The sequence below is a fragment of the Dermacentor variabilis genome, chromosome 11 (genome assembly GCF_050947875.1).
Source record: "Dermacentor variabilis isolate Ectoservices chromosome 11, ASM5094787v1, whole genome shotgun sequence".
Taxonomy (NCBI): Eukaryota; Metazoa; Arthropoda; class Arachnida; order Ixodida; family Ixodidae; genus Dermacentor; species Dermacentor variabilis.
The window spans coordinates 31,835,987-31,848,126 of NC_134578.1; the positions used below are offsets into that span (position 1 = coordinate 31,835,987).

The 12,140-nt window shown below is 46.5% G+C and overlaps 1 protein-coding gene across 2 annotated transcripts in view; it reads left to right on the forward strand.

Moving 5' to 3' along the window:
* The window catches only part of LOC142564770 (UDP-galactose transporter senju-like), a 49,427-nt gene that overhangs the window by 8,187 nt on the left and 29,100 nt on the right, over nt 1-12,140 (forward strand). The window contains exon 2 of one of the 2 annotated variants that reach the window (XM_075675924.1): nt 10,069-10,186. In XM_075675924.1, coding sequence (XP_075532039.1) covers nt 10,069-10,186 — 118 coding nt within the window. Of the gene's footprint in view, nt 1-10,068; nt 10,187-10,318; nt 10,399-12,140 lie in introns of those variants that run through there. The other variant, XM_075675923.1, reaches the window with a different exon arrangement.

Consider the following 12,140-nt stretch of genomic DNA (forward strand, 5'->3'; position numbering starts at 1 on the left):
TCTCCCGTACTTCTCCAACTACCCCGGTCATGTACTAATTGTGGCCATGTTGTCCCTGCAAACTTCTTAATCTCGTCCGTCCACCTAACTTTCTGCCGCCCCCTGCTACGCTTCCCTTCTCTTGGAATCCAGTCCGTAACCCTTATAGTGACCATCGGTTATCTTCCCTCCTCATTACATGTCCTGCCCCCATGCCCATTTCTTGATTTCAACTAAGATGTCATTACCTCCCAGTTACAGTGCGCACCAAATCCGGAGGCCCGTCACCATACGGCGTATACCTCGTAATCAGAGCGTGCTTTTTGTCACGCGAAAGCCTAGAATTTAGTTTAACTTCGTCACAATTCGTGAAATCCAAATTATTTTAAAATATACTTCGATGGTTCTCGTTTCCTCGAGAAAAGTGCACACAGGTGCACGTATACGGCAAGCATTTTGAGACCCGTGCTCTGTGTGTATGTACACCACCACCTGTGTCCAGCCTCCCCCCTCTAGACGTGACTCGAAAATGTCTCGCGAACATCTGGCTCCGGCAGTCACGTGCCAAGCGCGTATATTTATGCAAAAGCCACACCGACGGCTCTCGTACGTCAAGCAGTCACGCGTATATAGATACGTACATAAACGGCGGGAAAATGAACTAGCGGAAAAAGCAGCTCTTCTTTTAATGAGAAGCATTCTTCCCGAACTTCAACCGCTTTGAGTCTATGTATCTATCTATCCATGCAGCCACCTACGGCGTGATGGCGTCGTGGTCGTTTCTCCATCTGGGTTTGCAACATAATAAGCATGCATGCATACATAACATGAATGACGTACGACACCACTAACGTCACATATTTTTCATGACATAAGTGGTATGAATGATATGATGCCGTAGTGGTCGTTTCCTTATGTATATATATATATGAATGGCATCGCATGCGCGCATGACCTGATATGAATGTCATCACGTGAATGCCATGCGTGTGGATCACGACACGAATGCCATGAATTTCATGGCATGTCATGTACCATTATGATATGACATGCATGGGCATGTCGTATACCATCTCATTTTTGTCATGTTATGCACGCAGGCCTCACCACACATATCCTGATACATATCCAGTTAAACGACCGCGACCCCATCACCGCGTCATTTATGTTATTCATGACAATCACGTCATGAAAGTGCCTCGATCGGCCAGTCGCGCGGCAATTTTGCGTGTATTCGCGGGCTTCCTTCACGCTCGGGAAAAATCACCTTAATGTAAAACGCATTGTGAAACAGAAAGCAGTATCGGGAGTATTTGATGTTGCTCTACAATTTTCTCATTCACATTTTCATCTGCTTATAATGTTAGAGAAGTTGAATAACTGATTAAGACTAATTGTGCAGTTAGACGGAATGCAAAAAAAAAAATCTGAGTATCTCCAGTCAAGGGCAAACAACGTTACCTTGGTTTTCTCCGGCTACGTGTGCATTTGCATGCCTTTACTGTTTGGCTGAAGCTACATGAGGCACCCTGTATACTATTCATGATGGTCGCTGCGTCGTATTATTTTGACCAAGAACGCGAAACGTGTTCATCAAAGCAAGGTGGGCGTTTTACGGCGTCGGAACGCGGAAAATCTAGGGATGTGTTCACATTTCGAGATGCCTGACAGATACTGAGAGATAGTGAGATACGCATATTTATCGTGGTTTATTACACTTTCTTTTTCGGTACATATGCGAGACCATGCCCGCAGAAGCAGTGATGCTTGTATGCAGGACAGGGCGGCCCGTGATGTACTGCAACGCTAGTCAGAAACATATTCTAGTAGTCAGCAGAAAGAAGCTTTCGCCACAGAACAACAACGAAGATATTTCATTCGGGAATTCACATCTTCACACAGTAGCATGTCCTTTAAGCTAGGATGCGGCCATCCGTTTAAATTGCAAGATCGAGTTAGAGCATGCCGTTTTACAATTTTCGTTTTTTTTTATCTTAATGTAAGACATTTGTTACGCAATCCTGAACCGCACAGTCGCAGAACGAAACCATTTTCATCCCTTTAACTTAAATAGTGAACACAATACCATTTCAGAGTCTTATTATGCACATACAGAGAGAGTCGCAGATATTCAAAGTTAGTTCTCGTGAAGCCGACAATAGACACAATGATTCCAAATCACTCCACTCTTACACTTGCCGCGGTCCGTGGCTCATATATATATATATATATATGCGGGCGACAACAACGTTCCTGGCGCATTGCGGATATACGCTGTCTTGGCACTGTGTCGGGAACGTCGTTGTCATCAGTATAGACGCCGGCGTGTCCGCATTTCCCCATCGAAGTCGCGCGAAATCTCCCAAAAGTGATCGTGCCCTCGAAAGTGATCGTACCTTCGAAAGTGATCAGCCGACAATACCTCATCCAGCGTCTGTGCGCGCGAGGAGGTCGCGGCACAGGTTCGAATCTCGGCGGTGGCGTATTCCAAATAAAAGGAGGAGGTGGTGTGGGGATAAAGTGGCAGCTATGAGGCATTTGCATGATTTTAAAGTTTGGCTCAAGTTACGTGGGACACCCTGGCGTGGGACTTCGGTTTAATCTCGACCACCTGGGGGATTCCTTAACGTGCAACCAATACACAATATTGGAGCGTTTTCTTGCATTCCCCCCCCCCCCCCCCCACGGAATTCGGCCTCCGCGGGAGGGATCGTACCCGCGACCACGCGCTCAGCAGCGCATGAAACAAAAAAAATTAATGATTGTGTTCACCTATAACGTCGCATGAAAGACCCACGCAAGTAGAATGTGCTCAAATAAACCTTGTCATTGCGCACCTACTTTCACACATCATTAAAAAAAATTGCCTCGAATCACCTTTTGCTTCTTCGCGGAAACTTCAAAAAGCGCTTACGTCACCAAACAGTTGTTTTCTTTTTTACCAAGAAAAGCTTTCGGGAAACCTCAGTCACACAGTCACCAGCTGGGGGTATAAACGTAACTACACATTCCACCAACACCGATTCCCCGAGTGCGGAGCAGTGGGAGAGCCGGCTCACCAGCTGCGAGCTCGCCGCCCAAAGGGCAATGGTGCGGCACGCTAGCGAAGCAGCGCGGCTCAGTGGAGCCCTGGACTAGGGGCCCAACCCTGCTAATGAGGTCAAGCGTCTGCAGCGATGAAGACGAAGACCGAACGCTAAACCCTTAATGGACCAAATAAAGTTCTCTCTCTCTCCCCGAGAGAATCGGCGATAGTCACTTTTGGGGTCTGGTACGTTTCGCGTGGAATGTGCCCAGTGGTGTGTTGCGTTCCTTCTTCCCCTTCCCCCCCCCCTTTTTTTTTTTTTGTCCAGGGTCGATGTTCTCTGCTGGGAACTTTTTTCTTGCAATGAGCAAATTATTTGTTCTGAAATCCGCAACTGTTTCTCTTTCTTCTTCCTTTCTTTTTCTTTTCTTGTTCTGGGGGGGGGGCGGAGGTGGGGGGACGTTTGCAATATTTTGCGAAGTTTTACACCTCCGCTCGCGAACTCCGAATTCGTCTTACACATGTGCGTCACAGCTGCCAGCGAGTCGTGCGACGTCGTCGCGGTTTAACTTATACTCTGCATGTGAAGGCGAGCTAGGGTAATTACTCCAGCTCCCGTTGCATTGGATGCCTCGACGCAGAGAACCGAAAGTCGGGTTGCTTTCCGTTAAACGTGGCTATACGGTTTGCGGACGGAGCTTGGAAATTAAGTAAATACAGCTGCAAACGCGCTTATAAAACGGACTTTCTTTTGTGTCCTTGCGGTCATTGTTCGGGAAGGTGCCCGTTTGCGCGAAACACTTCAGCTGGCCGCTTTTCTCTCTCTCTCTCTCTCTCGTTGTGCACGCAACTTTCTCGCTTGGCGCAGCTGTTGTCTTGTCAAAGGCGGCCGCGCCCCACGCGACTCCGGCGATAAACTCCGCGTTGGTTCCGTGCAGTGCGCGTGGGTGCCCGCGTGCATGGTGGCAGATCGAAGAAAATATGTAAAGCCAAGCTTAAGAGGAAGCTTTAGGCTCGGGCCCAACTCCAATGCGGCGTATTCAAATACATATAAAACGCAAAAAACGTTTTTCTGAGATAACCCCTGGACCAATTTTTAATGAAAGTTGTTGCATTTGAGAGAGAAAGTTAAATTACAGTGACTGTTGCAGACGGAATTTCGATTTAGAGCCTGAATTTTGTCAAACAGATTTTCAAAAGGTTGAAAAAAAAAAAGATGGAAGCACGAAGTTTACAACTTAATAGCTCTGCATCAAAACAGATATCGCGGTTCTGTAAACGGCATCCACTGGATCATTGAAAGCGCACAAATTTGCCATGTCATTTTATATCTTACGTGAATTTGTTTCGCTGTGTACAAGTGTTCTGCAAAAGCTGTATTTCCATATTAATGTTTCTTTTTTAGATTTATGTGTAACATCAGTTTTTTACCGCTTTACATGTACTGTGAGATGCAATTCGCGTAATTGTGATATCAATTTTCATTACCGAGTTAGAGTTTTAAACTTTATAGTTTCGTTTTCAGAAAATTTGGGATTTGGGGGAATTTTTACTAAACAATTTACGACCTAAATAAAAAATTCGAAACAAACAGTCACTAGATTTTAGGTTTTTCTTTAAGATGCAACAAAACTCGTCAAATTTGGTGCAGTGGTTGCCGAGAAAAACGAATTCTCCTTTTACATGTATTTAGATAGGAGCATCCGCGCTTTTGAATGCTCCACAGCTAACAGCGGTGCGCGCACAATTTGCTGACGACAGACGTGTGCGCAGAAAACTACGACGTCACCCATCGAGCTGCATTTAGGGATTCCGTTCCTCTTGCGTCACACGTGGGACACACCAATTCTGAAAGAAACGGGCACTCTCCCAGGGGCACATATACCGAATGGCTAAATGAAAGAAAATAAATCGAAGAATTCGCGAAATATATTTAGGTATATGATAAGGAGATATGTGCGCTTTGGGAGACGCATTTGAGTGGATATTATGTGTTCGCGTTTTATGTGTATAGGAATACTACATAGCGGGACATGCCCATTCTGAAGGATTGGCCAAGAACTCAGTGCCTGCCGCATACTTTGTGGCAAGAATCAAATAAAGGAAGTCAAATCATCAACCAATATATAATTCACCGCTCCATGAATTGACAGATTGGTGTGCTTTAGAGGTGATGCCTGTGAGCCGACATTATGTGTGTACGATTTAAATTTTTTCCTACGTTGTTACGCAGGAAAGAGCCGGACATACCGTGGTCAGCATATTAGGTTTTGTATGAGCCATTTCGTGGGTACCTTCATATAACCGTTGTACATATATATCCACAGATATATATTAGGCGAGACAGCAGCCACGCTAGGAGTATGGGAGGCCCTCCGCAACAAAAGTTTGAGACATACGCTTATTTAACAACGACTGGAAATTCTCGTGCCGAATTGAACTCTCCTATGCACTTGCTCGCGAAACTTGGGCATCCGTGGCACACCCTGACATTCTCCTGCTGAATCATTCGGAAATGTAGCAGTTGTCTTGCATCGGTTTTTTTCCCTCCCTTTATGAACTGCAACAACTTGTGTTCTCCCTGGTAGCATTTGAACAAAAACGAATATTCGACAACTTCGAACAGCGAATTCTCGAATCGAACGTAGGGAAGACTGCTCGGTCTTTTATGGGGCTTGCGAATGTGATTTCGCGATTTAAGCAAAACGCTTTATTATTTCCACGAGCTCACCATGCCTGCATCCCTTTAAAACTACGTGCGGTACGCGGCAGTGCGTATGTTACACTTCGCTCCTTCGGCGAACACGGATCGCAGTGTGCGTGCATTTTTATGAAGGGCTCTGTGCTTCATTGCAGTCATCGCGATTGTGCGCCAGGCATACAGTGGACCATTAAATTTTTATCCTTTGCAAGTTCCTCGGCTGAGCGGACTTCCCGTTCTCAACGGCATACATAGACGACGTAAATAATCTTTTTTTTTTACCAGATTCCACGTGAGATTTATATTTCGCTTTGCTTAGAGATGAGGCAACATTCGGAACTCTAGTCGGATGTCATGTTAGAGTTGGATAAAACCTGGACAGGAACATTACTAAGATCTGGACATTAAAAAAAAATCGGGAGACGTTCCAGGACTGCGATTGTTAGTTTCATACGTTTTTTTTTTACTGGCCTTAAAATGTTTATCATGCTCTGGCCACCAATACGCAGGCTTCTTTATTCTCTACTACTGAAATAAATTGTCAAGAACATTTCTAGCGGCTGCTAGCACAGCGTGTGCATGTCTTTTCTCCTTTAAAAGGGCCCCGGCCCTCACCAGGTTTCACCATTTTAAACAAGAAGCGCGTGGCGCATACGTGACGCGTTGGTGATCGTGTCAAGACACGACGCTTTGGCGATCGCTGTCGTGTCGTGTCAGGAAGAAAAAGAAAAAAAAAAAAAACTACGAAGGAGCGTGGTGTCAGGCAGCTATACCCTCGGCAAGCGAACCCTCCGTGAAGCCATTCGTTGCTTTTGCATTTTCCCTCGCAGTATGTCGGCCCAACACGTGACCTCTTGAAACTCGGCGTATTGACCGGGAATGTCATGGTTATCTTAATTCCTAATCTATGCGCACTCCCGCTCTGAGCACTAAAACCTACCGCGCGCCGTGACTCCCGATGACGTGTGAGGCCGATGACGTGTGGGGCCGATACTGCCGATGTACACCCGGCCACAAAAGTTTATAGACCACGGGATCTCACAAAACGTTTTAATTCCCGAGCAGCCCGTAGCAGTAGCCAGTAAAACTGTATACGACAATGTTGCTAGTATAATCTAGTCGGGGCCCGAAATAATAATAATATTTGGGGTTTTACGTGCCAAAACCACTTTCTGATTATGAGGCACGCCGTAGTGGAGGACTCCGGAAATTTTGACCACCTGGGGTTCTTTAACGTGCACCTAAATCTAAGCACACGGGTGTTTTCGCATTTCGCCCCCATCGAAATGCGGCCGCCGTGGCCGGGATTCGATCCCGCGACCTCGTGCTCAGCAGCCCAACACCATAGCCACTGAGCAACCACGGCGGGTAGGGCCCGAAATAGACATACTAGGCTGCATTATGAGGTTGCGGAGATATTCAGCTTTATCTCAGATTTCATGGTCCGTAATATTTTGTGGCCGGGTGTACGTTTGGCTTCACTCGCTTTGCGCAATGCTCTCTCATAATTCATTCCTTCTTCCGTGAGATTGACACCCCCCCCCCCACCTCCCCCGGCAGCCTCTCTATTCTCTCCCATACTTTCCATGTGCCCAGAGGCTTGAAATTACCGCCTGGGTATCACGTGGTGAAGGCCTATTTCCCATGAGCATTTTCCCCACTTTCTTTTTAAGCACTGTAGGCTCTAAGATTGTCACGTGACGCTCACTCGTAATTTTTCTTGCCTCTGTGTATGGTAATCGCACCGTATACTGTCGGCCGTGTGAAACCGCGTGACTGTCTTGCGTGTGCACGCGAGAGTTATCTCGCCGGTCACGCGATCGCTTCGGCTGTGATCGTGCCACGAGATGGGAGTGCCGAGCCGAAGTGCGGCCTTATACACAGGTGCGTTCGCAGCGTGCGAGGAAAAAGAAGAGAAGGACACGGAGTGAGATAACCAGGAGCTACGTGGCCGCGTGCGCTGTTCGAAATCGTTATCTGTGCAGCTCGCGTGTTGGTGGGGTGAACTGCGGACGTGGGTGACTGCGGCATCGCGTAGGTCGCGCGGTTAAGTTTTCTATCTGTTCAGCTGCGCTTTCGCTGATGGCGTGAAAGGGGTGGGCGGGGGGAGAAAAAAAGCCGCAGTTTCGCCCGAAAGGCGAAGCATCGATTCCGATGGCAAATTAGTGGACAGCTGTACGAAGCAAGGCTACTAGTTTTATCGGCCGCATAAACTTTAAACATGGGTATACTAACTAAATTAACAAGCATGGTGTCATGCGCGCACAAGCAAACGTGAACGCATCTCGCTCGGTGACCGCAAGCAAAAGTGAGCACATCTCACTCGATGACCGCGGAAACTCGCTGTCAAAACGCTGCAGTGAGGGAACGCGGCGGCTGCAGCGATCCCATCGACCTTCGCGCTGCCGCTCGCATCAACGCGAACTATTTAAGTCGCGAAAACACGGCGCAGCGCGGACTCTGTACTCGTCGCAGATGGCTTTCAAGACAGCGGCCCGGCCAGGCGCGCGCTTCCGCCCGGAGTAGAACGTGCCCCCTCCCCCCACCATACCCTCCCCCTGAAGCCCTGTGCGCGACGAAAGGCGGTGCGCTTCCTCCCCGCTTTCCCCCGTTGCGTGCGCGAGATTGAGCCGCGATAGCCGGATCGCCGTCGCAAGCTTTCACGCGCACATATAGCATATACGGCACGCGGCGACCACTTTATCGCCCTTCATACGGAACCTCACGGCGACGCTGACGGCGCAAATGAGCCTGGAGCGTGTGTATAATTGATATCGCAATAGAAAATAACTTTCACTTATCTAGCACACAGGAAGACTTCGCTGTTTGGGCGCGGTTAACAATTACGTGCAGTCTCAACCATATGCGAGTATATACTGACCATGCGTTATACATTTTTTACCAAACTTATGGTAAAATTTATGGGGGGGGGGGGGCTAGGACCCTCCTCGCCTGGCAATAAGAAATCCGTCCATACATACATACATACATACATACATACATACATACATACATACATACATACATACATACATACATACATGGTTGTCCACTTTTAGGGGAAACACGTCGCCATGTATTCAAGCCGGTATAACTCCAACGTTTCTTCTATTTCGCAGACTAAAAGTGCCTGATACAACGTACAATGATGATATCGATAAATTAAACGATAATGCATGTAATAATAATTATGCATAAACAACTGTTTTCTAAAATGTTACTGGAACGCCAATGTATTTCGTAGTGCACTTTGAAGATTCATATCTCTGAAATGGTGCTGTCTAGAGAATTCATTCCAAGTGGATAGGCCTTGCGATCTCAGAGGCTATGATTCGTAGATTGAAGCATGTGGCTTGAAGTTAGTAATTAAAAAGTTTATTAGCGTAATTACATTAATAATCAATGCAACATTTTGATTTTTCGTAGAAGTAATGGCCCCCTCATCGAGCACCTTAGATCAAGGGTTAGAATTGTGATATCTGCCATATAAGCAATCCTAAAAAAATTCGGTGCAAATACAAAAAAACCTGTATAAGGGTGTTCGACACCCTTGAGAAGTGTTGCCGGTCTGTCACGCCACTGCCTAAAATCCACCCATGACTTTGCAGACCTTTTGGTATTTTTATATGCTTCGCTATATCCGAGCTTGGTACTTCTATACTCTCCGCTATATCCGACTCATGTTGCACTGCATACTGCGCCGGCACTGCGTACGCCGGCGCCTGGCGGTGCTTTCCGATGTGGGCTGATAAAGCTGCTTCGCTGTTCTTGGAGACAGTTCGTCACCGGCGTCCGTGTCTTGTGTCGTCACAGACGAGGGAAAGTGCCCGGGAAGAGCGTTTCGGGTACTAGCGTATCTACTGATTTAACAGCGAAATGCTGGCCTTTCTCATGATGGCTCGCTTTCATCTTTGTATTTGAGCAAAAAGTAACGCCGTGTTTGCGAGGAGAAAGCCGAAGGAACGGTTACTTTCTCTATGCACGTGGAGATGTGGCCCTCGCCTTCTGAACACTTCAATATGCATTTTAAAAAATCGTCGTTAATATGAACCGACTCGGAAAGCGATTACACCCTCAAACTATCTCAACGCTGAGGAGAGTATGCTGAATTTCTGTAGATTTCCGGTGAAACGTTATTAAAGGCTGTGGAAACAGCGCAGGAAACTTATCCGCAGGAATATCAAAAGAACGGTTTTGTAAGCGTATGAAGAATGCAACATCAATCTACAAGAAGTTGTAGAATTAATTCGCTCTTGTAAAACGAGTGAGACATCGAGGTGCCTACGCTGGTGCATCATACACACCGTCGCGGCACCTCAGATAGAGTTTTGTAAAAAGAACGCATCCCTCTTTCGCGTCGCAGGTATCCTGGTGACGGCGACCAAGAACTCCCAGGACCGGTACGACTACAACGTCACCGCGGTGGTGATGCTCACCGAGCTGTGCAAGCTGTTCGCCGCCTCGCTGCTCTACCTGAGGGAGTGAGTGGCACCGACCCACGTGACGTGGCACGCTCCGCGTTTGCTCGTTCGCACTGTTCGCGTTAGGTTAAAAAAACATGGCCTCCGAGATCGCGCCGCCCGATCTCGGAGGCTGTGGAAGGCTAAGCGGGTCCGAGAAGAAGAAAGATGGCGCCGACAGGGGTTTGCGAGCTGTGCAAGCGGTTCGCCGCCACGCTGCTCTACCTGAGGGAGTGAGTGGCACCGACCCACGTGACGGGGCACGCTCCGCGTTTGCTCGTTCGCATTGTTCGCGTTAGAGTACAAAAAGACATGGCCTCCGAGATCGCGCCACCCGATCTCGGAGGCTGTGGAAGGATGAGCAGGTCCGAGAAGAAGAAAGATGGCGCCGACAGGTGTTTGAAAGACGACCATTTGGTTGCGTGCACTCGCGTTAAAGAAAAAAAATTGCCCTCCGCCTGCTGGACAAAGGGACAGCGCTAAAACAAAAATCATGCACGTCCCACGCGTCGTCCTAAACATGGCGATCGTAACGTATTTCCGGCAGCGTATAATCACTTCCGGCGTATGCAACCTGCAAGAGCATAGCCTTCGTAGTCTGCCTTTGTTACTCAGCAGTAACTGTAGCTGGGGCGCGGATTTGGACGCTACCCAATGCGGACGCGAAGCTTGTCGGCGGCACATAGGCGTATCTACCCGCTGGTAGATCATTAAGAGGAAGCTTTAGCTCGGGTGCTCCCATCTAAGTACATGTAAAAGGAGAATTCATTTTTCTCGGCAACCACTGCACCAAACTTGACGAGGCTTGTTGCATTTAAAAGAAGAACTTAAAATCTAGCGACTGTTGGCTTTCAGTCTTTGATATAAATCGTCAATTTTTATTAAAGATTGGCAAAAATAGAAAATTTTCAGAAAACGAAACTATAATGTTTACAACACTCTAACTCGGCAAGGAAAATTGATGTCACAGTTCTGTGAATTGCATCTGATAGTACATCTAAAGAGGACAAAATTGATGATACGCATAAATCTAAAAGAAATAGTAATATAGAAATACAGCTTTTGCAGAACCCTTGTACACAACGTAACAAATTCACGTAAGATATAAATTGACGTATAGAATTTGTCCGCTTTAAATGATCTAATGGATGCCGTTTGCAGAACCGCGATATCTGTTTTTGATGGAGAGCTATTCATTTATAAACTTGGTGCATCTATTTTTTCAAGCTTTTGAATGTATGAAAATCCTTTTCACAAAATTCAGGCCCTAAATCGAAATTCCGCCTCTGACAGTCACTAGAACTTACCTTTATTTCTCAAATGCAACAAATTTCATTAAAATCAGTCCAGGGGTTATCTCAGAAAAGCGTTCTCGCGTTTTGAATGTATTTGAATAGGGCGCGTCGGAGTTGGGCCCGAGCTAAAGCTTCATCTTAATGTAAATTAAAAATTACAAGGGATCGAAGACGCTACCCTAGGGGACGCCGGAGGTGACATCACTAAGAGGAGGTGAGAATGAATTAGTAACGGTGTATTGTTTACGGAAGGAAAGAAAATTTCTCACCCAGAATAGTGCTACGTGGCACTTCATCATTTATGTTCGAAAATAACGAATAGTTCAAATATTATACACTAATTATTTCTATCCGAAACTTGGAATATTTTCCCGCCTTATGGTAAATACATTAGTAAAGCTAAAGTCATCTATACCCTGCTAGTACCTCACAGTTTTCCTTAAGGTGCACGAAAATTAGACCAACGTGACACGTAAAATGATTTATTTCACGTTAGTTTATATTTGAGTGATGTCAGAATGCCTACGTTCTTAAAATACACTTCACAGTTATAGAGACAATCTTACTGACATTTAATTCTGTCTCACTTCAGCGACAGGCTTCGGAAAATATTGGCAACACTATACTGTATAATAGTCCATAATGTGGGATTGAAAACAAAATCTGTAGACGCCAAAGAT